General features: G+C 46.6%; 1 protein-coding gene across 17 annotated transcripts in view; it reads left to right on the top strand.

Annotated features, from left to right (window-relative positions):
* CHD2 (chromodomain helicase DNA binding protein 2) overlaps window positions 1–23,363 on the top strand; it is an 82,925-nt gene extending 59,562 nt beyond the window's left edge. For 16 of the 17 annotated variants that reach the window (XM_048956618.1, XM_048956629.1, XM_048956616.1 and 13 more), the window contains 25 exons: window positions 388–477; window positions 601–791; window positions 1,810–1,998; window positions 2,425–2,587; window positions 2,955–3,107; window positions 4,246–4,317; window positions 5,323–5,472; window positions 6,171–6,319; window positions 6,801–6,897; window positions 7,619–7,711; window positions 8,177–8,350; window positions 9,241–9,416; window positions 10,864–10,905; window positions 12,842–12,981; window positions 13,404–13,545; window positions 13,687–13,837; window positions 15,096–15,218; window positions 16,050–16,178; window positions 16,911–17,051; window positions 18,215–18,349; window positions 19,918–20,096; window positions 20,501–20,600; window positions 20,807–21,032; window positions 21,390–21,639; window positions 21,854–23,363. In XM_048956618.1, coding sequence (XP_048812575.1) covers window positions 388–477; window positions 601–791; window positions 1,810–1,998; window positions 2,425–2,587; window positions 2,955–3,107; window positions 4,246–4,317; window positions 5,323–5,472; window positions 6,171–6,319; window positions 6,801–6,897; window positions 7,619–7,711; window positions 8,177–8,350; window positions 9,241–9,416; window positions 10,864–10,905; window positions 12,842–12,981; window positions 13,404–13,545; window positions 13,687–13,837; window positions 15,096–15,218; window positions 16,050–16,178; window positions 16,911–17,051; window positions 18,215–18,349; window positions 19,918–20,096; window positions 20,501–20,600; window positions 20,807–21,032; window positions 21,390–21,639; window positions 21,854–22,187 — 3,789 coding nt within the window. In that variant the 3' untranslated portion in view covers window positions 22,188–23,363. The remainder of the gene's footprint in view (window positions 1–387; window positions 478–600; window positions 792–1,809; window positions 1,999–2,424; window positions 2,588–2,954; window positions 3,108–4,245; window positions 4,318–5,322; window positions 5,473–6,170; window positions 6,320–6,800; window positions 6,898–7,618; window positions 7,712–8,176; window positions 8,351–9,240; window positions 9,417–10,863; window positions 10,906–12,841; window positions 12,982–13,403; window positions 13,546–13,686; window positions 13,838–15,095; window positions 15,219–16,049; window positions 16,179–16,910; window positions 17,052–18,214; window positions 18,350–19,917; window positions 20,097–20,500; window positions 20,601–20,806; window positions 21,033–21,389; window positions 21,640–21,853) is intronic. The other variant, XM_048956630.1, reaches the window with a different exon arrangement.
* The last annotated feature ends 2,651 nt before the right edge of the window (window positions 23,364–26,014 follow it).

Here is a 26,014-nt window from a genome sequence, read left to right as displayed (position 1 = left end):
TGGATGGGAGCACTGGGTGCTATCCTGTGCAGCGTGTAATGAGTGTGACGTGCTATCTGCTGGAGCAGCTGATGGGGGCTGCTGAGTGTCCTCTGAAATATTTAGACAGGGCAACAGAAACGTGTTGTGAGCCTGGTGGCGTCAGTGAGATGATGGGGTAATGTCACAACAGCAAATTGCTTGACTTAATTTTGTTACTTGTCTAAACTTGTGTAAAAACCATGTGTGCCCTAAAACAAGCTGCTCCTTGGACGCCCTTTGCTCATCGAATGGTACACTGAACAATAGAGCTTGGACTTGATTGGAGATCCTAGCTGTAGCTACAGTAAAATGATTGTTAACTCTTTGATAATATTCCTTGATGGTAACATCTGTCGTTTCTTGCAGATACGTGAATATGAGTGGATCCACTCTCAGTCTAAAAGGTTGAAATTCAATGCACTTATCACCACATATGAGATTCTCCTCAAAGACAAGGTGGGTAAAGCTCCAGGGGTGTTCTATTTAGATCCTCTCTTGCAAATGGGGAAGCCAGCCACTGACTAGTGGGTTTCACCTCTTTTTCTTCTGTGGTGATGGAGAACACTTCTTTTCCTCCAGGCTGTTTTGGGAAGTATTAGCTGGGCCTTTCTAGGCGTGGATGAAGCCCATCGTTTGAAAAATGATGACTCTTTGCTGTACAAAACATTGATTGACTTCAAGTCCAACCACAGGCTGCTGATCACTGGCACTCCGCTTCAAAATTCACTCAAAGAGCTCTGGTCCCTGCTGCATTTCATCATGCCTGAGAAGTAAGTCTCCTGTTGGTGCTTCATATAAAATACCTCTGTATGTTTGTCTTGGCCACTGAATAAACTTGAAGGAGAGCAGAATGGCAGAAATCCCTGAATTAAGCTCAGTGAAGTTAGACCAGCTTAAGGGGAGCAAACACTGGTGAGGAAAAGCAGAGTTTAAATGACTAACACAAGGAGGATTCCTGGCAGCAAGTTCAATGAAGAAACTTAAAACACGTCTTTCAAATCTGTCTGCTGTTTTCAGTGCCATCTCTAAAAAGCTGAACTTGTTTTAAGCAATCATCTCAGCCATTTCTGGATTTCCCAGCACATGGTGTTTCAGCTGTTCCCACTAAATGTTTTATGGCAGTCCCTGGGAGTATTTCTCAAAGACAGCACTGCCTAGCTGACTGTTAGCTTGTCCACATGATAACAGATGTTTTCTAAAAAACAAAACAGGTAATGTGCATTGCCAAGACAGGCATGTCCCCAAACTCATCCAGATGATGTTTGACTACAGAAGGAGCTGTCCCCTAATTCTTTGTTGGATCACAGAAGAAGCGAAGGAAAGATGTGAGGTCTCCCAGGTGGAGAAGGACAGATGTCCACATTTCAGAGGAGTTAGAGAAATCAGCAGTCCAAAAAAGTAATCTGAGCAGTGTAAAACAAAACCAGTTGACAGAACCCTGCCTAAGGATGGGCACTGTGGGAAGTTCAGAAACTGCTGCTAGGTAAATCCTAGCAGGTGACATCAGAGTAAATATTGGGGAAACCTGGGATTTTGGGTCCTGGAAGGTTGATGTGGAACTGTGAAGCTCAAAAATAAAATACTTGGAGGTACTTACACCCAGAGAGCTGCTAGCTTTGCCACCAGTCTGCTCAATTAGCCAGAGAAAAGTGAACTTTCTATCCTTCACTGTACGTACATCAACTCGATGGTCTCCCATCTCATTGTGTAGTGTTAGCATATTTGATACATGCTGCTTGGTACCACAAGATGTTCTAACTCCTTTCTATTACTCATCTCTGTTGCTAGGTTTGAGTTCTGGGAGGATTTTGAAGAAGATCATGGGAAAGGTAGAGAGAATGGCTACCAGAGCCTTCACAAAGTCCTGGAGCCGTTTCTCTTACGCAGAGTGAAGAAGGATGTGGAGAAATCTTTGCCAGCCAAAGTGGAGCAGATCCTCCGTGTGGAAATGTCTGCTTTGCAGAAGCAGTATTACAAGTGAGTCATTGATTAAGTTACTGGGAGTACCAGCAGAAGTGGGCGCATCTTTCTTTGTGACTTGGGAATATGCACAGTATATATAGGACAGAACATGCTGTGTCCTTCAGAAGGCACCAGTGTGGCAGCCAACACCTGTAGCAGGAAGGTCTTCCCAGTAGGAGTGCTAGGTAGGGTTGGGTGGTATCTCCCCCTCCAGCTCTGGACTACTGGATGTGCTTTTCTAGCATCATAGTAATTCAGCTGGCCAGCTTTGTAGGGCAGGGACTGTATCTTGGCAGAGTAAAGCTCAGCACAGAATTGTGCTAGGGAAGAGTGTAGACAGATGCTTGAATTAAAGTGTCCCTGAAGGTTTTGTATCTCGAGCTCCAGCAGGCCTGCTTTGCGCTGTGAAATGATCTGATCTGTTTATTTTCCTGTCTGCAGGTGGATTTTGACAAGAAACTACAAGGCTCTTTCAAAGGGAACAAGAGGAAGCACATCTGGTTTCCTAAACATCGTGATGGAGTTGAAGAAGTGCTGCAACCACTGCTACCTTATCAAGCCTCCCGAGGAAAATGAGAGAGAGAATGGCATTGAGACCCTGCAGGTGGGCAGAGACATTGCTTAGCTTCATTTTTCCTTTGTTTTCTACTTCCTGCCATTCTCCCTCCAACATAAGATCTGGTGAAGCTTTTGCTTCTGACCATAGAAATCTGTCATCACAACTGAGCCACTGAATTTCCCACCCTTTTCATACACTGACAGCAGAACATTTTGGCCATTTTGAGCAGGAGGTGAATGCAGTGTGAGAACTATCTTGGGTGATTTATTGTGTCTGCGCCTTCTGCTGTCTAAGCACAGATGGTTTGATTAGAGAGGTACAGGAGAAGTATGGCCCCCAAAAAAACCAGTTCTCTAGTGTACGTAGGAGTATGGTTGGAAAGCACCAGCTGGAATGACGGTTACTTTTTCAGTCTCTGATCAGGAGCAGTGGAAAGCTAATTCTCTTGGACAAGCTGCTGACCAGGCTGCGGGACAGAGGCAACAGAGTCCTGATCTTCTCCCAGATGGTGAGGATGCTGGACATCTTGGCAGAGTACCTGACTATCAAACACTATCCTTTCCAGGTGAGAAATAGCATGTGGGCTTCACCTGAAAATTCAAGAAAACAGGGAGGGAGCTTGAGCAGTGAGAGGCACTTGGCTTCTAAGGCTGTCCCTGGCATTCCTAAGGGTGGATGGATTACAGATTGCTTTTACTGAAATGCACTGAATGGAACTGGAGAGTCCTTTCGTTTCAGTGTGGCACTCAAGGAAGGGAACGTATGGAGAGGCAGAAGCCAGCTGAGAGTGTGGGATGCCTCACTGTGTCTGTTGCTTCTTGGGCACAGCACATCTCTCTTTGTAGATGTTTTGCTGTCTGTAAGTGAGGATAATGGTATGTCCTTTGAGAGCTGCAGATGGAGGCTGCTCTTACAACAGTCTCGGTAGTGATGTACAAAGTGAGAAACAAAAAGATTGGCATAAACCTGCACAATGGATTCAAACGTTTATTGGTGGGTGTTAATCACTAAACAACCATCTTGTGGTTCGGACCTTGCCTGACAGAAACAGTGTCCATGATCTATCTCTGTAGCTGAGATCAACTGATGTGCTTATGTCAAAAGCCCTCGGATGCAAATTTCCCTGCATGTACCAGCACACTGTTTTGTACAGACAGCTCAACACTGAAGCTTGCTTCCCTTGCTGGCTCTCTGAAGCTATTTAGAGATGCTGTTATCTGCATTTCTTTTATCTCAGGTGGCTATTGCATCCTGTGCAGCTTGTTTCCATCCAGTTGATGCTGACTCACAGTGACATGCCATCTTTCTTGCTGTTTCTCTGGACTTCTGTCACTGCTTGAAGGTTGCTGCGTGGGGCATGTTTCCAGCATACAATCTCAGTAAATAAAGCCCCATCCTCTGCTGGGCTCCTTCTCTGGCCTTCATCCTGTAATAAGCCCTGAGGAGAGGATAGAGAATGCAGAGATCCTGGCTGGGGGCCTGTAACAGGAGCTGGAGCGTCACTGCTGTGTGACTGCTGCCTGAGCATACCACCTCCTGCCCTCGCAACACAGTGTAGCTATTTTTAATTGGTGGCTATTTTTAATGATTAAACACTACAGGCTGGGGCTATCAGGCTCCCAGAACTTGATTGCAGCAGCTCTACGGGGCTCTTTTCCTTCTTTATTTTTAATTGTTATTGCTGGTTTGTTTTTTTCTTCCAGCGCTTGGACGGCTCAATCAAAGGGGAGATCCGAAAGCAGGCGCTGGACCACTTCAACGCCGACGGCTCTGAGGTATGGCAGATGGGTCCTCCCTGCCTCCAGAGGGGTCTGGTGGGTGGCAGGAGGGAATTAGCTCAGTTCATTCCTTCTTACAGAACACCTGGCCCTTTTTAATGCAGACACAACACATTTTGCAGTCATCCATATCGCTTGTTTCAAATCTCCCACATCCAAAGAAAGGGGCTGCAAGGCAGATTTCCAGATAGTGCCAAAGAGGCTGGGAAGAGCCAGAATCTAGCATTTCTCTCTTTATGGTCTGAAGTATGAGCCACTTGCTAAATAAATCCTCCAGTCTGGAGTTGTTTGTGGATATGAAATGGCAGAGGCAGAAGGGAGATTTTAAGACTAGGTAGGCAGTGAAGTCTGGCATTGGAGGTGAAAGTCTCTGGTGTAATAGGAGAGGGCGTGCTGAGCCTCTTGTCTAGGCTTGCTGACTCACAGTGACTGGTGCAAGGCACTCGTATGCCATCCCCCTGCCATGGGAAATGTCTGTCCTCACTCCAGGAGCCTGCGCTCTTGTTTGGCACAGGAGATGAAGAGGGTGCTGTGTGACGGTGGGGAATGTAATAAATAAAAGTGAGAAGACAGAAGTGCGGGTGGGAGAGAAGGGGGGAGGACTGTCCATGGAAGCTGCTCTTTCTCCTCTCCTGGGGGTTCTCAGATAATCCTGATTCTGTCTTGGCACCCTGTACCTTTGGGCAGCGGCTCAAACATCCCATGTTTGGAACTGATCTCACCCCCAACAGACTGCAGACAACAAAAGCACGTGTCTGTCTGCTGCCTTCGTGGGGATCTGATGTGCAGTGTGATCTGACCTTCAGAAGTGACTCCAAGGTGCCCTCACCTGACCTTCCTCACTTTGTGCCTTGGCTTTCAGCCTTTTCCTTCTCTTTGAATGAAGTACGAACGCACCAGAGCCTCCCTCGATGTCCTTGTGTGACTTCGTAGTCACCATTTGTATCTTATATCCATGCTGATAGGCTGGCTAACTTAGTTGTTGCTGTTTTTTTCCCCCAGGATTTCTGTTTCTTACTGTCAACACGAGCTGGAGGGCTGGGAATTAATTTGGCCTCTGCTGATACTGTTGTTATCTTTGATTCGGACTGGAACCCCCAGAATGACCTTCAGGCTCAGGCTCGGGCTCACCGCATCGGACAAAAGAAGCAGGTCAGAAGAGTTGCCTCGAGTCATTTTCTCTGTGGCTTCAGTGTGTGCATTTAAGAGAGCACCTACAAACACCTACATCACTAGAACTTGTGAAAACATGGTCTTTTTGCCCCAAGGTCCTGGTTGTAGAGTAATGTTATCCCAAGGGAAACTCACTTAAAGGTCAGGAAACGAAAAATCAGCCCAACACTGCTAGATGTTTCTGTTGATGTTTAGTCCTGGCATGGTTCCGAATGAAGAACCCCATCAGTGGCACCACATTTCTTAGCCTCACATAGTCCTGCTTTTTCTTGCCCTATAAAAATTGCTAGATAGAATATCCATTTTTTCCTAGAGTTTTATTACAGATGTGGAAAGTTTGATGCTCATTGGGATTTAGTGCGATTTTTTTCAGCAGATTTGTACTTTGCCTTTTGTACACTACAAGATATGTGTTAAGCATCCTGATTTAAAGTGGTCCCCCTGAGACAAAAGAATGTGCTTGTCTTTATTCTAAAGAGGCAAATCTGTGCATGAAAGTAGCATGTCGGGTTGGACTCGATGATCTCTGGAGGTCCCTTCCAACCCCTACAATTCTGTGATTCTGTGTGATTCTGTGTCAGCAGACGAGTCTCCTCTGAAACTCAGGGATGCATCACTGTGTCAGCACAGTGTGTTCAGGTCATGGAAAATAGCTCTGTTCTTCTCTTGCCCTTCAGGTGAATATTTACCGCCTGGTCACAAAGGGTACAGTTGAGGAGGAGATCATTGAAAGGGCCAAGAAGAAAATGGTGCTGGATCATTTGGTGATCCAGCGTATGGACACCACTGGACGGACTGTTCTGGACAACAACTCTGGGCGATCCAAGTAGGTGGTTGTATCAGGAGGCAGACACATCTGATAGAGCACGTGGCATAACCAGCTTCACCTTCTGATATCTACTGATTTGATTGGGTACGGGGCAGAAGAGAGCTTTCACTAATAAGTAGTGGGAGTTTCCACTGTTATCATTAATTTGGACATCGAAGATAAAGATGATCAGAAATTGAAATGCATTGCCTGTTTTTCTTTACCCCTTCCCACCAGAGACCATCCTGGTCTGAGAGAAGCTTGTGATGGCAGCATGGAACGGAGTTTTGTCAATGACCTCAGACTCTCCCCATTTCCTCTCAATAGATGGGGCTTGTACCCCTCACAGTAGCTCTCCAAGCCAGAGCAGGAAAGAGATGAGCGCTGAGGAGAAATCTTGCTCCTCATTTTAAATGGGAAAAACTTTAGAATGGCTTTGTGCTGTGACACAGCTGACTTAACAGCCCTAAACCCTTCTTCATTCTCTTTCTGTTTGCAGTTCAAATCCTTTCAACAAAGAAGAGCTGACAGCTATCCTGAAGTTTGGAGCTGAAGATCTCTTTAAGGAGCTTGAAGGAGAAGAGTCAGAGCCTCAGGTAGTTTGAAATAGAAATAACATCGCTGTCGGTAGTCCTCTGCAGGTCTGCACTGGGGATGTATTTATGTCTGCTCACTCTTTGTACTTTTGCACAAGAGCAAGTTGGTGAATAGGGTGCATGGGAGTCCCAGGAAGCTGAAGGAGGAGAGCTCTGGTGCTGGGATCAGGGGCTGTTGTTGGGGGTTAAATAACAGTGGTCACCAGGAGAGTCCCAGGGCTCCCTAGCATTCCTGAGTTAGTTATAGCACAGCTTGAGGAAAGCTTCACTCCGTGTCTCCTCTGAGCACCTCCAGCTTCTTTCTTTTTGGGTTGTTCTCATGGAGACTCTAGAGCCAGCACAATGAAGTCAAATAGGTCACTCCCTCCTTTCTCATCACAGCAGTGCTAGGGAGTTTATTATTGAGTGCTTTGACCAATTCTCTTCATGTCTCAAGTAGCAGAGCTACCCCTGAGCGAAAGAGTTTATACATCTCACTGCTGGAAAATTTTCCCTGCTGCTCAGCCTTGATGTTCTTTTTCTTCTATCACTGTTTTTATATGCTTTTGTACCACTTGAGATAGTTCATCCCTGCCCCTCACTGACGACACCCTGCAGGTGTTAGAGCTTCATTTAGGACATATCAGCACAATCAGTATTTAGCTATTGCACCCCGTAACTCTATTCTCAAAGCCTTCTGTTCCTCCCTTCTCTTTGACACGCTTTCCTTTCTGACTGCTAGGAGATGGACATTGATGAAATTCTGCGCTTGGCTGAAACACGAGAGAATGAAGTGTCCACCAGTGCCACTGATGAGCTGCTGTCACAGTTCAAGGTAGACACCATTGTAGTGGGGTGCAGGAACGTGGCTCCCCATGTCTTCCCATAACGGTGGGGTCAGGAACAGACAGAGCAAATCAGGCCCAGTGAGAGGTGCTCTGTACAAAGCAGCTTTCTGAGGGGCTGCCTGGACTTAGTAGCTGGGCAGATGTGTAGGTATTCATTTCCTTTTATGTGGTCTTGAAGGCTGTGAATAAAATGCTGAATTTACCAAATTTGGAAACAAAAACGATAACTTAGGCTCAGCAGTACTTTTTAAACTGCACGTACTTTCTCGAGAGTTGTTAGCCCAAAGACGTGGCAAAGAACCAGGAATGTAGTGACATAAGGATCAGTTATACAGTAATTATGGAAACGTTGGCAAAACTCCTCTGGAGAAGAAGTTGAAGCTTAGCAGACAGCTCTGGGGTATTCCTGCCAGGGGAGGGAATTTCTGAAAGCGTTTCTTTGCTTATAAAAGGTGGCTAACTTTGCAACCATGGAGGAGGAAGAGACAGAGCTGGACGAGAGGCCCCAGAAGGACTGGGACGATATCATTCCCGAGGAGCAGAGGAAAAAAGTGGAGGAGGAAGAAAGGCAGAAAGAACTGGAGGAAATCTACATGCTGCCTCGCATCCGGAGCTCAACGAAAAAGGTACAGCATATCTCCAAGAGCTGAGGGGCTGGAGGCCAAAGCTGGCAAAGGCAGTGCTTACGGGGAAGCTTTCCTGTGCTCCTGCCCCTTCTCCAAAGCTGGTTAGGGGTGACCCACAGAGTCACATTGGCCTCTTGTTGGCATCAAGCATTAGACCCATGGTTCGTCATGCAGTGTAGGAGCTCACACTGGATTTGGTACAACTCATGCTGGGCTAGACACAGAAAACCTGTAGTGAGCACAGGGCAAAATAACTACACTCAACCACTGCAGACCCTACTGAAGTTTGTGGTTTTCAGTTCGTTTCTTTCCCTCAGGTTCTATAGCTGTTCTTACCTAAATGTTTCTCTTGAGAGCAAAGAGACACCATCTTCCTAAGTTTGTTTTCAGGTGATGTGATCTCCCCGAATCCAATAGGAAGCAGTCTGTGAAACCGCTGAGATATGGGACTTGGAGAGGTTGTGAGCTCTTCTTGAGGATAAGATGAGGAAAAGGTTTAAAGTGGAAGCTAAAGAAGGATAATTTGTATTTGTGTGATTGCAGTAAGGCAATTGCACCTCACTTTACGGGTGTCTTGGTTTTCAAAATACTCCAGATACCAAGGAGCCTAGGGTACTATAGCACAGAACCATGGAAAATTAAGGTCTTATACCTTAGTAAATCAAAATGCAGTTGAGAAACTAGGCTGTAAAGGAAGGATGACCACGGGAGTCTTAGCTAGCCAGAAATGGCAAGCGTGCACAAACTTACCGGTGTGATTACATGGTCTGCATCTTCAGGGATTGGTGCTGAGTTGATTCAACATAAAATAGTGCCAGTGCACGGCAGGTATGGAAAAGATTGGCAGATTAGCAGTTAAAACAGCCCTGCTATCCTTCTGCTGCATACAGGCTCAAACAAATGATAGTGAATCAGATGCAGAGACTAAGAGAAGGCTTCAGAGATCATCGGGGTCAGAAAGTGAGACTGATGATACCGATGATGAGAAGAGACCAAAGCGCCGTGGACGTCCTCGGAGCGTTCGAAAGGATACTGTGGAAGGATTTACTGATGCTGAAATCCGGAGGTCAGTGCTGAGCAACAGGGATGGTTCAGTAAACAAGTATAGAAACCCCACACAGGTGTTGAAACTGCCTAGGTAATCTAAGAGAAGTTCAGCTGTAAGCATATCAGTAATTTATATGAAGCTAGTTCTTTGGAACAGCTTCTGCGCTGTTGTCCAGTTCTGTTTGCTGCTGGCTGATGACTTTCATATTCACATCTGAGCAAAATGGGCTGGAACGTCTTCATTTAGGCTGCAGTCAAGCTGGTACCTTCCTAGAATCAATCCCTGAGGCAGCTGTCCAACCCGATCTGTGTGGATTCTGTATTACATATGAGACTTAAGTGCCATGAGATAGCGCTGGAGAAGCCAAGGACTCTGGCCGTCCTGACATTGTTCTGGCAGTAGTCCTGATGAGTTAAGCCTGAGTGAAAGGCAGGCTCTGTCTGGCAGAATGAACCCCATGAGAAGCAGTGGTCCAGTCAATCAGAGCAATAGTGTATCCTCTCCTGCACTGCGTCCCAGGAGTCAGCTGGGGGCTGAATTCCAAAGTATTATTTTCTTCTCGTATTTTCCTCTCCTTCTCAAGCCTTTCCCTCGGGCCCTTTGTCTTATGGCTGTGCCCAGAGGTTTAGCCAAAAACAGAAAAGGGTTTGTGAGTTTTCGTTGCTTCTGTCTCTAATAAATGTATTTTTAAAAGGCAGATATTAAACCTTTTTGCATTGTGGCAGATGCCCTATATGCAGCCCTGAAACCATCGAAGAGGAAAGAGGTGTTGCAACGTGACCTATAACAGCTGTTTTAGTTAAAGTGCTGTAGCTGAAAGAGGAAAAGATGGAAAAAAAGAAGGGAAAAAGTAGCTCATTTAAAAATAATCTGTTAGTTGAAACCATTGAGTCTACTTCTAGCACACAGCACTGTTCAGTCGCAGCAACAGTGCCTGACTCTTGCCTTGAAGGTGCCGTTAACAATGGCAGTGATTCTCACAATAAAAAGTAAGAAGTAAACATAAATAGCAATTCTTGTCTGCAAGGCTGTGTGATGGATTGCACCACGTTTGGCTGTTCTGCAAGAGGTTGTTACATTTACAGCCTGAGCTTTAAAATTACTAAGGACATTGATTTAGTGCCTCTTGAATCCTTGGAAATTGAAGTTAATAATTACCCATACGGTGAGAGCTAATGCTTTCTTTTTTTTTTTACACTACAGTTGTCTCTCCTCGTTCTTGTCATCTGTCAAACATCTGACATTCATAACAACATTCTGTTCTTCTCCAGCTGAGGTCACAGAACTCTTTGGGGGGGTTAATGGATTAAGCTCCCCAGTCCTGAGTGATGCTTAGCTAATCAGTGTGGAATGCGAGCTTGATAATACAACAGGCTGTAATTAATATATCCAAACATATTTGTGATATTGGACACATGTTTTATGGCAGTTGCTTTAGTTCCCTTTTTTTTTTGTTTGTTCTTAGGTTTATCAAGGCTTACAAGAAGTTTGGACTGCCTCTTGAGCGGTGAGTCTCAACCTGGCCTTTCTCCAAAGGGTTATCATGGGGGAAATGTTGTGTTTCTGAGCTCTGCCATACACATAAGTGTTTGTCAGCCTCACCTGACAGCACAGAGACCAGCAAGTTTGCTGTCATGTGCTCCAGTAACCCAAACGCTGCCATATGGTCTTTCATGTCTCAGTTGGTGGGCAGTGATGAATGCTGCCCAAAGAGCAGCTGGAGCACTAGTGCTGCTGGCAGAATCTGGCCCTTGGGGCATTTCCATCCTGCCTTGAAAGGAGCAGGAGCAGCTGTCTGAACAGCAAATGTAACCTCAAACACTTGTCAAGTTTCTCCATACATGTTACAAGGGCTGCTGCAAAAGTAATTCTCCTATTTGATGATGTTGGCCACTGATGTCAGAGGCAGGTCTTGGTGGTAGGGCAGTAAAGGTTGAAGTTTCCTATGAACTGGGAGATTATGATGAGGGAACTGCGTACAGAGCTGAGTACTGGCTTCGTTGCAGTGGAAATGATGGTGGCAATGTTGGAATATCACAGAGTTTGTGCAGAGTGGGTACTGGAATGCTCACACAAAAAGGACACTGTATGCAAGTTTGCCAGGACCTACTGGATCAATACAAGGCTGAAGGTGACAGTTTACTGGATCACATTGTTACTGGTGTCACCACTATGGGCTGGAGTTAAAACAGCAGCCACGGTGTGTTGACATGGAAATACTCCATCCAATAAAAATTTCAAGACAAGGCCTCAGTGGATGAAGGGATGTGCAGTGTCTTTTGGGAGAGGAAAGGCGTGATCCTTCTGGATTTCCTGGAGCCCAGACAAACCATCAACTCTGCTACTTTGCAGTGCTGACAAAGCTGAAGGCTCGAAATTCCTGAGTCAGGCCAGAGAAGACAGGGATAACAGCAGGCCCTGTGCCAGTTTGGTGGTATTGGAGCACGTTGCCAATCTTGGCTAGACTGTCCTACCACACCCACTGTATAGTCTGGATTTGGCACCTTCTGACTTCCATCTGTACAGGCTGATGAAAGATGGACTGCATGGCAGTGTTCTCCTAGCAATTACAGCTGTGAAACTTTGTGCACCTCCACTGGTGCAGATTTTTACAAGCATGACATGCAAGCTCTTTTTCTTTGCTGGCAAAAATGCATAGCTAATAGTAGTGACAGTGCTAAAGAACAGTGTTTTGTAGCTGAGGATTTGCAATGTCAAATGGTGCTGCTGTGCTCTTTATATCTGTTGTTTCCATGGAACTAAATAGGAGGCATTACTTTCAGAGCAACCTGTGTAAATTCCAGATTGAATGTGGAGCATCTTTCTCCCTCTTGAAGGGATGTGGGGAAAGACATTGCCCCCAACTCTGGGTCTGCACAGCCCAGTGCTGTGCCCCAGCACGAATAAAAGGAGATGTGTGCATGTGGTGGGTCTGCTAAGCTGGCACCCTGACTGAGGTCTTGGAGCCAGAGCAGCAATCCCTGCGTGTGTTGTCTGAGAAATGGCTGTTTTTTCAGCTGGTTGTACTCTTTGGTTGTGAAATGCAAGGTTTGTATGGGCCTCGATGTTGTGAAATTCAGCCAGGCAAAAGAGACAGCAGATGGCAGCTTTTGACCACCAAATGGAGCTAAGGCAGCACTGAGGAGGGGGGCATAAAGCACACTGGACAGTCAGTGTGCTGGTTGTGCCACAGATAGACAGTTCTCACCTTTGCTTTAACACTAAAGAAGATGAAGGACTGGGTCTGTTACACTACATCTACACTGTGTTGCAGTTGTCAGAACTGAAAAAAGGACTAAAACCTGTGCCAGTCCCACTCATGAAGGTTTCACACCTTCCTACACACACAGCATTCATTGACAGTCAAATTGCTCAGGGAGCGACTGGGATAAGAAATGCTACATAAAATATAAAACTTGCAATTTGTTTTTCCCCTTCCCCAGGCTGGAGTGCATTGCCCGGGATGCTGAGCTGGTGGATAAGTCTGTGGCTGATCTGAAGCGTTTGGGGGAACTCATCCACAACAGCTGTGTGTCAGCAATGCAGGAATATGAGGAGCAGCTGAAAGAAAACCCAGGTGAAAGTAAGTGAGAGCATTGCTGCAGTTAGAATGTTTTTGGTGATAAGATGATGAGAAGCCATTCCCTTGCTGCTGAACGGGGTGGCCATGCCACACTGCAGCTTCTTAAATCATCCCATCTCCACCAGGCAGCTGTTGCCAATGGAGATACACAGGGATTTGGAGATGCAGGGCTGGATTTCCCACAAGGTCTCTGCTGCTTCTGATGTGTAAAACTTCTGAAGCAACGCTCCAGCATACTTAGATGTATTTTTAAGGTGAGGGATGCTTCAGTTGCAGATCTAAGTGAATTGATAATGATAACTTATACTGGGAGATTTTGTTTAAAGAAGTTGTGAGTAAGGTGTTGATCTCTATGTCTGTCTAGGCATTGTTTTTTTCCACACAAAAACATCCATTCCTAGTTGCTGTGTTTTGTTACTAAGCAGGGAAAGGACCTGGGAAAAGAAGAGGTCCTACCATCAAGATCTCTGGTGTCCAAGTGAATGTGAAATCCATCATCCAGCATGAAGAGGAGTTTGAAATGCTGCATAAATCCATCCCTGCAGACCCAGAGGAAAGGAAGAAGTGAGTGTGAAGGGCTAAATGGGCAACACAGAAAGAGGCTCGGGGAATTTGGATTTTGTAGTGGAAAGAAACTAGCCAAGATATGTGGATTTGCTTTAGGCCTGCAGCATTAAGAGCAGCTCATGTTTGCAATGCCTTCAGGTACCGCCTGACGTGCCGTGTCAAAGCTGCCCATTTTGATGTGGACTGGGGAGTGGAGGAAGATTCTCGCTTGTTAGTGGGAATTTACGAGCATGGTTATGGAAACTGGGAACTAATTAAAACAGATCCGGAATTGAAGCTATCTGATAAGGTAGGTGGTTTTGCATGTTGCTTATATTGGGTCCATTACAGTCTTCGTAGAGAACACATTTGATTTAGTCCAGAAACAGATGTTTGTTTGTAGCCAGTCCAAAAATAATAATAAATAATAACAAGGAAAACGGCAACCTCTGTGGAATGCTGCATGCTTGATGGAAAGCAGAGTTGTCTGATTTGATTGGCAGTAAATCTTCTTTGAACAGTCCCATATGCGCCACACTGAAATGATGCAGGAGGAAAATAGTAATGCTGACATATGTGGTTCCATGCACAGTATAGAGGGTGCTTTGCATAATTGTGACTTGATATTTCCTCGAGTGTCTCACGAGGAGCTGAGTTTGAATTTCTATTTGGAAGCTGTTTTTCACAGATTTTACACTGCTTATGTCAGGAGTGGTCTATGTTGGCTTCGAGGGTGTAGTTCCATGAGTGGCTGCAACAGCAAAGCCAGCTGGAAAGTCTCTGTCTAGTTCCTCTGTTCCTCAGTCATTCCCACAAGAGCTCTTTTTAAGGGCCACGTTGAAATGAACCTGGTTACAACTAAGCAGCCATCCCTTGTGTCAGCACCGTGGAAGGAGTGTGCACTGCAGCACTGGACTGAGGAACACTGGGACACTTGGCTGCCAGTATGCTTCATTACCACGACATCCCCTCTAGTGCTTTTAGCAAAGATCAGACTGTGGTCGAGATCCTTCCTATGTGAAGTTTCAGAAAAGGAATTTTACAATTTCCTGAGACACACCATCAATAGTAACCTTAGCTGGTAAGTTGAAAAACGTCCTCCACAAAGCAGTGCCTTGCAGCCTTGTTTTCCAATAAAAGTTGCTGTACCAGTGTCTGAGGCCGTCAGAGAGGACAAGGCTGCTCTGACAAGGCTGTCACAAGAGAGTCTAGTGAATCAAAGTGAGTGGACTCAGTACTGCAATGCAAGTACTTGCATTTTGCAGGGCTTTTTTTTTTTTCTTTGCACATCGAAGATTGTAGAGAATCGAGAGAGCTGCCTTGGGATCCTTTTTCCTGCAAAATGCCCCAGCTCTTGCTTGGTGCTTTGCTTATGGATAGACAGGGGGAGTCTGTGTGAAGTTCTGTGTGAGGTTGGTGGAAATGCTTGAGCTCTGTCATTCCCCCTAGAAGGGTGCAGCATCTCCAGCCATTTGCTGCACCTGAAAGGAGTTGTGCCAGTGTGTCGTTCTTTTGCCAAGGTTTCATATGTACATGTAAATGTAGATATTTTTTCTTCTTTATCAAAGATCCTACCTGTTGAGACAGATAAGAAACCTCAGGGAAAACAGCTCCAGACCCGAGTGGATTATCTACTGAAACTGCTGAAGAAGGATCTGGAGAAGAAGGAAAACATGAAAGATGGGGAAGAGGTGAGACACAGCTGCTTGGCTTAGGGCTTTTCAGGACGAGGGGTTGGTTGCTAGTAGGAGTCAAGCTTGTGTGGCTAGGTCACTGAGTTTGTCCTACATGACAGAATATTGGCTTGTCTGCTGTCTGATTGCTTTGCGATGCTGAAGTGATAATTGGTGGGGGACAAGTAATTAGTTACTGCACTTACCAAAGGACTGCAGTATGGCAATCTAATTCCTAATGCTCTAATGCTAGATTTTCAACTTTTGTCACTTAGGAAAAAAAAAAAACCAAAACTCTGCAAGTTGAGTGCACACCACTGAGGGAGAGCAGGATGCCTCATGCCCTGTTCAGTAAGCTATTTCTGAGAGGTGATGGAATAAACAAGTCTGTGTGCTGAAAACTCCCTCGATTCTCAGCAAGGGGCACTTCAGGCTATTCAAACAGAACGTAAATTGTCCTAGAAAAAAAAAACAACATATATTTTTTTTGCTTTCCTTTTTTCCCACATGGAAGTTACATCATGATAGGCTCTGGTAAATATGCACAGAATACCTGGTGTCAGTGGGAATCGGGTCGTGTTCATCCTTGCTACCTCATTGTCACTGGTCCATATACACCAGTCTATAGATGTTTGAGATATTCCCTTGGCCTCTTAAATTTCACAAGCAATTCCTCTTTCTGGCTGATATTTGTTTGTCTAATTTTGTATGTGGTCCGCCAAGCTTTCCTGTGGTTCCTCAGGCATCCTGGCACCCTGCAGGACCTGCAGCTGTTCAGGAGATGGGCTATGCCTCTAGGAAGCAGCTGAAGGTATTTGCTTGCTCTGACTTGTTCTGTCTTCTCTCCAGGGCAAGCTAAAGAAGAGGAAACCACGAATAAAGAAAGAGAACAAGGCTCCCAAAGTCAAAGATGAGCATGGGAACGAACTCTCCCCTCCTCGGCACTCAGACAACCAGTCAGAAGAAGGTGAAGTCAAGGTGAGTCAGCTTGGATAGCAGGTTTCCTTGGGCTGTACTGTTACTATGGAAACTCAAGTTGAGAAGCACCCCTGGCAAATGTCCTGTGGAGTCAAGAGGAGCTATAGAGTGCATTCCCACAAGAGACTAGCAAGCTGACAAAAAAAATAGCACAGGTGTTGAGGTGGAAGAAGTGCCTTTTACCACCTGCTTTTTTAGGTCAGTACTTGTGGTGCTTTGGGGAGGATGCTAGAAGTGCCACACATCCACGTGCTGACCTGCAGGAAAGGTGGTCTCAGGACAAAATCTGTTGCCCTTATAAAGAAGAGAAAGAAGAATTGTTTCCTTCTCCTTTTCAGTATATCAGTCAGTGGTGAAGCTGGAGTTTACCAAGGTCACACTGTTGCTTAGAAAACCTTCTGTCATTGAGTGGTTTGGCTTGTAGTCTAAGGCTTTTTGTTCATGTTCTGATCAGTATCTGCCTTATGGACTGAGTGTTCTCCAGCACAACTGGCATAGGAAAGTGGTGCTTATCTGAAGTCTGCCAGGGGCTCGTATAATTTTTATGTCTTCTTGTTCAAGGTTGTTTGGGTGGATTGTAGCACCGATCTTGCTGTCGGGTTAAAGAGGTGTGAGGGCAAATCTGGATGGGTCTCAACAAACGCTTGCTTTTCAAAGATGCATGTTTTATGGAAGAATGTGTATGTGAGGTGAAGGACTCCAGCTTTGACTGTGCCGTGACTGATTTTCTAGGATGATGGCTTGGACAAGAGCCCAGTGAAAAAGAAACAGAAGAAGAAAGAGAACAAAGAGAACAAGGAAAAACAGACAAGCACTAAGAAAGAAAAGGAAAGTGATAAAGAGAAAAAGAAGACAAAAGAAAAGAAGGAGAAGGTATGCAATACCATCGTGAGCAGTTTAAGAGACAGGGAAGTCTGAGCAGAGGGGTAGGCTGTGAGTCCTATTAAAGGCCCAGAGTGAAGAGTCATTAATAAAATACTGGGGTGAGACCTTATCCATTTTGCAGCCCTGCTGAGCTCCTTAGTGTGTAGAATTGCACTAAGGAATGGAAAAGGCAACATATCCTAAGCCTTGTGAAAAAGGAGCAAAAAGGATGAAAAGATTTTGTTGGACTGTGTGTGAAGTATAGCTGTCCTGTGACAGCAGCGTGGCTTAATAGCTGGTGTTAAGGAAGAAAGGGTGCAGAGCACAGAGCACTCAGTTCAAAGTTATGTTCAGCTGTGATTTATCACAGGATTGGCAGCTACTTGTCTGCATTCCTCTCTAATTTAAATTTGCCCCAAATAACCTAGCAGACCGTTCTGCCAGGACTGGATTAACCTTGTGACTGTTCAGGACCCATCAGAATGAGTGTTTCAACACCAATGGTATGTCATAGGCTAAAATGTCCCTTGAATTTTGGGTACGACTGCCTTTAGGCTGAATTCAGATTGGAAGAGAAGTAAAAGGTTCTGGAATGATTACCTGATGTGCCTGCCCAGTGGGCAGGTGTGTGCTGTGTGCTCACTGTGTTTTGACACTGAGGTCACAAGTACAAACCAGAGAGCTTCATTGTGTATGCAGGAGACAGTTTGCTTTCCAGTGATGCTTCGTGTGGTTCTGACTACAGATAAACTATATAAGTAAAAAATTACACCTAATTTAAATCTGAGTTTGCTTTCCAGAACAGCTAGTTTGAGGACTAGTGGTGCTATGTGAAGTTGCAAGTCTTCATAGGCATGAGACTAGTCTAGGCTGTTTGCAAGGGGCATATATTCATTAGATTCCCCTCTCCAATGCTGTTTTTTCTCTTTGTGAGTATAACCATAATATTCAGGTCCAAAACATTGGCTCTTAGTTCCCTCTGCTCCCTCAGGGATGACATAAAGCTAAACAGAGGCCTTACAGCAGAACAGTTTGAAATCTTGGGAGGAAAGTTGTAGGAGCTGTGCCCAGGGTTTAACGACTGCCAGTAACAATAGTGTGCAGGCTGTTATTTGGATCACTTGGGGTCCTGCAGACTGGTTCATCACGTGATGTAATTTGTCCTTGTAAAGCCTAAAGGTGGTGAAGCCAAATCTGGAAGTAAAGGGAAGAGATCGCAAGGTCCCGTCCACATTACAGCGGGGAGTGAACCAGTCCCTATTGGAGAGGATGAGGATGATGATCTGGACCAAGAAACATTCAGCATAGTGAGTATTTCTGCAGGAGATGGGATGATAATGGCAGAGCCTCCCAGTAAGCCAGTGTGTGCTTGTACTTTATCCGAGGGTGTGTTTTGGGTGTCAGCACTGATCTGTAAATCCACTTCAGCAAGGAGAGACCCTCCTCATAGAGCCCCACACCAATTTCTTCTAGTTGGCCTGGCAGCATGACAGAACAACCCTGCCCAAGAGATTGCCCAGCAAGGGTTGTCCTCTGTGCCCACCAGCAGCTGCTGTACATGGCACCTCAACAGGAAGAAATTTCAAAGCTCAGAGAGCTGTCTTCTTCAGCTGATCATATCATAGAATGGCCTGGGTTGAAAAGGACTTCAAAGATCATCCAGTTCCAACCTCCTGCTGTGTGCAGGGTAGCCAACCACCAGACCAGGCTGCCCAGAGCCACATCCAGCCTGGCCTTGAATGCCTCCAGGGATGGGGCATCCACAACCTCCTTGGGCAGCCTGTTCTAATGTGCCACCACCCTCTGAATAACAAGCTTCCTCCTAATAGCTAACCTAAATCTCCCTTCTATTACTTTATAACCATTCCCCCTTATCCTATCACTATCAACCCATGTAAACAGTTACTCCCCATCATTTTTATGTGCTCCCTTCAAGTACTGCAAGAATAAACTCCCACTGCTCACTTGGCAGCCTGAGTCACAGATGATGCAGCAGCCTGATGTGGCAGTCTTGTCTGCTGTAGGGGCCAGGGAGCCATTGGGGGCTGCTCTAGGTGGCAAAATACAGGGGGACTTAAAGAGTGACCTTGTATGGCTGTAGTTGGTATGCAGTTGTTGGAGCTGTGTAAGCACATCCCTAGCTCTGTAAATGCTCTGGCAGCAAACGTGCCTGCAAGGCTTGTAAAAATAGCCTAGCTGTTGTGACAGATGCTTCTTTGTCTGACTTACATAGTGAAATGCTGAAGTATCAGATTTTAAAAACAGTTCCGTACTTTGAAATCTCTCTATTTTCAAATCTGTGTATTCCCTGTAGGCCCTATGTTATCTTTATGGCTTTTTTTTTCCCCCTTTTATTTTCCCTCTGTGGTGCGTGAAAGGTCCAGTCAGGCAGTGGAAACCTGTCTGATGTACTGCCTGTGCAAAGTGCTGATGCCTCCAGTAGAAAAAGGTGATGCTTCCATCTCGTGTCTCCCGGTCTTAATAAAAGCAATAGATTAAAGCAAACACAGGCTGGGATGGACAGGGAGGCCATTGAGAGCACTAATTCAGCTGGGGCTGCTCGTTCAGCGTGTCGATGCTCAGTTCCACTTCCCTGCCTGTCCTGGGATCAGCCTGTGTGCCTTTACTGTTTGCAAAGCAAATTGTTCACCTCCAAAAGACTGAGGGGACGGCACAGATGGAGAGATTCATCATTTCCTGATTATTTTCTGCAGCACGTCTAACAAATTGCTGCTTTCAGAGATGGTTTCTCCTTGCCTAACGGTTAGATAAAGCTAATACCTCATGCTAATGAACTTCTTTCAGCTCTGATTAACCAGGGAACAGTGCAGAGCCCTTTGCCAAGTGAATCACTTTCTACTGTTTCTTTCTCAAGTGCAAGGAAAGGATGAGACCAGTGAAAAAAGCACTGAAACAACTTGATAAGCCTGATAAGGGACTGACGGTTCAGGAACAGCTGGAGCACACACGCAACTGCCTCCTAAAAATTGGGGACCGCATCTCTGAGTGCCTTAAAGCCTACACCGACCAGGATCTTATCAAGCTATGGAGAAGGTGAGGGATCATTTTGTTTTCCTTTGCTGATCTGTGATATTTCAGAAGGGCACTTTGGCTGCTGGGTTTTGTGTGGATGAGTGTGCTATTTGCCTCTTACTGAATGTAAGAGAAACCTCATGTTCTGTAGCCCATTCAGACCTTGATCAGCCTCTGGTGAGGGTTTTGTCTCCAAGTTGTGCTGGTTTCATTTAAATTGATTTCAGAGCTAGTTTAGAGAAACCAGTGCAAAACAGTTATTCTACTTCAAAGGGCTTTGTTCCAACTCTCCTGAAACATCCTGTCCTGAGCTGGAATGTAACTGTTTTCCTTAGAGGGCAGAACTGATTTGGTGTTGGTTTGAAAGCAGATGGCAGTTGAACAGCTCACATAGCAATTAACAGAAAAAGTTCATGTCCTTCCAGGAACCTATGGATATTTGTGTCAAAGTTCACAGAATTTGATGCCAGAAAACTGCACAAACTCTACAAGATGGCTCATAAGAAAAGGTCGCAGGAAGAAGAGGTGAGATGTGAAGTGCCTTTCCTCTGGGTGCTTTCTTTACCACTTGTTGCACTTGCCCACACTTGGGCACAGCTGCTTCACAAGGAGGTGGGTGGCCCACAAAACGGGGGATCTCCAGCCCAGGGCCTGACAAACTGAGCCGCCGCTCACGTAATCTGAGTTGTGGTCGAAGAGCAGCTGAGCTATAACTCTCTTACCCCTTCCAGGAGCAGAAAAAGAAGGAGGACATGGCCAGCATGCCCAGCGTGAAGAAGCCGTTCCGCCCAGAGCCTTCGGGCTCCAGCCGCGATCCTGCCATGGCCCAGTCTCACGTGCCTCACAATCCTCATTCCCAGAAGCTCCACATGCCCCCTTCCCACGCCCAGCAGCAAATGCACGGGCACCCACGTGAAAGCTACGGCCATCCCCCCAAGAGACACTTCAGCAACACAGGTGAGTGCTGGGAAACCAGAAGCAACCATTCCTCCTAACCCAGTGGCTGTTTGCTCTTGGACACAGATTGTGGCTGCTCAAGTTTGAAGGTGATGGGATGGAACGTACACAGTTGCTGTTCTTACTGCTGGACTAGAAAACATGATAACAGTGTGGGGAGAGAGTATAAAAAACAGGAAAGAATGAGATTAGCTAGAATAATGGTGAGGAAATATAAGAAATAAAATGGGATCCGTATAATTCAGGGAAGAAAAAGTGAAAGGAGCAACAGTAAAATGTTATCAGTTCTTTGAGGATCGAGCAAAGAAGTACTAGGCTTAAAATTAAACGCACTTCTCACTGCTTTCCTCATTGCAGACCGAGGAGAGTGGCAACGAGATCGAAAGTTCAGCTACAGTGGCAACAGCAACCAGATGTGGGGTGGGGAGAGGCATCACCAATACGAGCAGCACTGGTACAAGGACCACCACTATGGGGACCGGCGATCTCGTGGAGACCCGCACCGCAGCTCTGGGAACTACAGACCAAATAACCTCTCCCGCAAGAGGCCGTACGAGCAGTACAGCAGTGACCGAGACCACAGAGGCCACCGGGATTATTACGACAGGTAATTGTAGTTCCTCTCAGGGAGGCTGGCAGGGGTTTGCAGCAGTGCACGCAGCCACCCTGGACAAGCTTCCTCAGAATCGTTAAGGTTGGAAAAGACCTGTAAGAACATCCAGTCCAACCGTCACCCCATCGCACTGTGCCCACTAAGTCACGTCCCTCAGTGCCCTTTTCCTTGGGGAGCTGACCTCCATCCACCCGTTTTCTCTCCGCAGGCACCACCACGACTCCAAGCGCCGACGATCCGACGAGTTCAGGCCTCAGAATTACCACCAGCAGGATTTCCGACGGATGTCTGATCACAGGCCGCCCATGGGGTACCATGGCCAAGGACCTTCGGACCACTACCGGTCCTTCCACACAGACAAACCGGGAGACTACAAACAGCCCCTTCCTCCACCTCACCCTTCCGTATCGGACCCTCGCTCGCCCCCCTCTCAGAAATCTCCTCATGATTCCAAGTCGCCTCTCGATCACAGGTCGCCTCTGGATAGGTCGCTAGAACAGAAAAACAATCCAGACTATAACTGGAACATGAGGAAAACGTAAAGCGACTGAGAAGGGGGGGAAACACATCTGGAAAGACTTGGATGCAACAACCAGAAACTCTGAACATGCTGCTATCATCTTGCTGGGTCAAGGAGGATTTTGGAGGAGCAGGTGGAGGAAGACTCAGTTCTAATTTGGGTTCCCATTTTGTTTCCCCCCCTTTCTCTCGTTGAACGTTGGAAACAGACTTGCCTCATTCTTTTTCTTTGGTTTGTTTTCCCCAATCCGACGGACACATGGTGAATTTTCCTCAGCCACAGTGTTTCCTCAAAACTGAGAAGGCGGATCAGTGCTGCTTAGGATTGTGCCAGAAGGCTGTGTGCCTGCTTGGTCTTGATGTTACGTGACAGATGCTGCTTTGGGACTGGGGATAAACTGGTTGGGCTGGGCTTTGTGTGTAACCAGCATAGGTCAATGGATGGTATATTCCAGGAGGGATAGGAGATTCCCTCAGCATCCAAGCTGTTGTTGTCACAAGGGCTTGGTTGAAAGAGGAACTCTGTGTCCCTACAGTGACTCCAAAGGAGTTGGATCCATGCTGGTGACAATCCATCATTTTTCTGGACTCATTATCATTTCTCGTGTCTTTATCCATTTCAAGAAACTGGCTCTGCTCTGTCTGCCATTGTGTCCACTGCCACAGAAGAGCAGAGGGGGATCCAGGGCTGGAATCAGCAAATCTTGACTCTGGGAGACTCTGAGATATGTGAAAAAAGGCAGACTTCTTGTGTAGCAAAGGCTTATTTCACTTCCAACAAGTAGGAAAGAAACTAGGGTGAGAGCAGTATTTCCTCATGGACAGGGCACAGGAATTCGGAACAAGACCCCTCTTCTCTCCTGACATGGGCAGCTTGGATATCCAGGAATTAACACAGGTGCTGGCTGGGAGCTGTGAGTTACCAGGACAAGAGATGGCTCTTGGCATCTGGGGACCCTGAAGCTCCTAATTCTGGGCAAGTCATTTCTCTGTGTGCTTCACAAAATGGTGATCACAAACCTTTACTACAACCAACAGATAAGGGGTGGTCGCACAGAGTTGAATGGCAGTGCTGTGAGCTGATCTCTGTCTGGGAATGGTCACACCTGTCACCTTTCTGCCACCGTTCAGCAGTCCAAGTTGGAGATGTGCCTGCGGGCTTAGCACTTAAGTGAGGAGGAAAGAAAAAAAAAAGAGGAATTCAGGACTTGGTACTTAAAAATTCCTGGTGCAGATGTTTTAGAGGCCCAGCGTGGCAGAGGGAGAAGAGGGGTTTGCAAGCCCAGCTCAGCGGGCAGAGCAAACATTCCTCCAAGTGTTGGAGTCATTGCAAATGATACAGAACAGTGTCCAGCCAGCAGTGTGGGGAGCAGTTCTGCACAGGTTGCTGATCAGAAGCCAGTGTGGTCTTTGTCAGTAGAACTGCATCCCTGCAAAGAACAAAGCTCTCTCAACAGCCAGGCTGCCCAGAGCGTGGTGTCTGCGGATGCTTCGTCTCCCAGAGTTCAGTATTAAAGATCAGGCCGTTCCAGGCTGCTCTTCTTGGTGGGGGGCAGAAGTTGAGGCTCTGTTAAGATGCCAGTATATGACCTTAATAAGCTGTGATGTCCTTTCCCTGATAGTCTGAGGGGTGTTGAGGGCTGGCCTTCCTGCTCCAGGCGCTTTGGAAAGCGCACACAAATCAACACTAACCCCCACGTGTCCACGCCGTGCCGCAGGCGTTGAGGCAATGCGTTGCTGCTGCCTTTCTCACTAAGCTGTGATTGCACTTGCTGTGGTATTCTACAAAGAGGTCCTTTCTTTTCAGAGGTATTGGCTTTTAAAGTAAAATTGGAAGAAACCTCACAGGGGCAAGGAGCAATTGCTCTTTTCACGTTCACACAGTGGTGCTATCGTGATGGAGAGTTTGTGCCATACAAGTCGTAGCAAGAGGCAATACTGGCCAGACCAGTGTTACGGTTGGTGCAGGATAACTTCAAGCTTCCAACAAGAGGCACTTCTGTGCCCGTGCACGAAGGGTTCTGTTCGTCCCAGGTTCCAAGCATGAGGTGGTTTGGGTTTTCTTTCTTGAAACCAGTGCAACAGCAAAAGCTTTGCTGTAGCTGGCAAAGAGTGGTCCCCACTGTCACATCGTTCTGCTACTGAACGTGGTTACCTGGCTACCTGGTTTTGCTCACTCACAGTGGATGGCTCCTCACTGGACTGCACGTTCATGTGTTCATTTGCAGGGAAAGTCTTCCCCAGGTGTGCGTGCACACATTTTATCCCCTTAAAATAGGGACCAGACGTAGTCGCTTGGTGTGAGTGGCATTGGAGGGGACAGATCCACAGCCATAAACGTCACTGCGGTGTCTGTGTCAGCACCTGGTGCAGCTCTTCCTTCTGAGCCAGCTGTGGGGTTTCCTCTCTCCTCTTTGCAGGAAAAAGTAGCAATGTGTTGGGTTTGTTTGTTCATTTGTGTGTTTGTTGGTTCGTTCGTTCGTTCATTCGTTTGTTCATCCGTTTGTCTTCTGAAGAACGTTTTTCAGCCTGAGCCCTGGGAAATGTTGTGAGTTCAGCCCATGGAGTCCTGCAGAGCAGACAGGCCGTGCGGTGCCCAACCGAGGTGGCTCTCTGAGGTCCCTCACGTGAACAGTTTAAGTGACCCCCACACAAATATTTTTCTGCTTTCACTCATTTCCTCCCCACCTCCACCTCCCTCCAGGGAGAGAAGGACTCTTACTGTAAAAGTCTTTTAAACCTGTTGACTAAAAAAACAGTAATTAATATTAATTTATATTTGTGGGAAAAAAAAAAAAATGCCACTGTCCTAGTGATTTCTGATGTAAATATGTTGTTTATATAGTATGTATTAAATTTTCCTACATTGTAAAACTGCTGTACTTTTGATTCTTGTATATTAAAAAGTGTTCCTGAGGTTTTCAGAACTGTGCCAGACTGGATGCAATGCGGTGGGTGCTGAAAACTGGGGGTGTCACAGGATTGTGGGACCCTCCTCTGCATGCCAGGATGGGTGTTTTCACTGTGCAGCAATAAGCATGTCCAAGTTGTTCTTCTCAGCTCTTTTATGTAATTTTGCAGCCTCAGGTGATAGAGGAGGGGTTGATCCAGACTCGGAAACCCCTTTGGATGGGAATTTCCACCTGATCAGGAGAAGCTGTGCCATTTCCTCGCTGGTTTCCATCCAGGATGGTGGTGATGTTTATCCAACCTTCTGCTCTTTGGGATCTCTGTGGGTACACAGTCCTCTTTTTGACCCTTTATTGGGACAATTCCCCTTTCCATGTTCCCTGTTCTTTGGTGGCATTCTCTGCTCCTTCCCCCCTCTCCCCAGCTGCGATGCGATGGGCTCTGCTTCACTTTGCTTTTTCCCCTCCACCCGTTCACACCGAGTCCCCAGCGAGGCACAGCGCAGGCACTGAAGCCATTTCTCCCGAGTTATAAGAGCTCATTGTAAAAAGGGCTTTTGCTTTTCACACCTGCAGCCGCGGCGTCCGCCCCTTTCCAGCCTCTCTTCTGCTGAACCGAGCCAAGTTTCGACCGGGAGTGAAATTTCATGGCTGAGTTACGTGCCCCTGAAAAATGGGTTTCCTAATGGAAAGAATGATGGGCTGTCAGAACGGCCAGGGGCTGGAGGCCCTGCAGCGGGGCCGTGGGAGGCGGGCTGCCGTCCTGCCCTGAGCACAGCGCCGTGCACCCAGCCGAGCCTGCGGGTCTTCGTTCCGCGCTGCCTCGTCTCGTACGCAGGGAGGTGGAGAAGCTCGGGGCGGACGATGCCGCAGGTAAGGATTTGGGCACGGCGGTGTAACGTCAGGCTGATCCGCTCACAGACCATCCCCAGCCCAAAGGG

This window comes from Lagopus muta, chromosome 10 (assembly GCF_023343835.1).
Source record: "Lagopus muta isolate bLagMut1 chromosome 10, bLagMut1 primary, whole genome shotgun sequence".
Lineage (NCBI taxonomy): Eukaryota > Metazoa > Chordata > Aves > Galliformes > Phasianidae > Lagopus > Lagopus muta.
The sequence above is the reverse complement of the archived record's forward strand: the minus strand, read 5'-3'. Positions and strand labels throughout refer to the sequence as shown.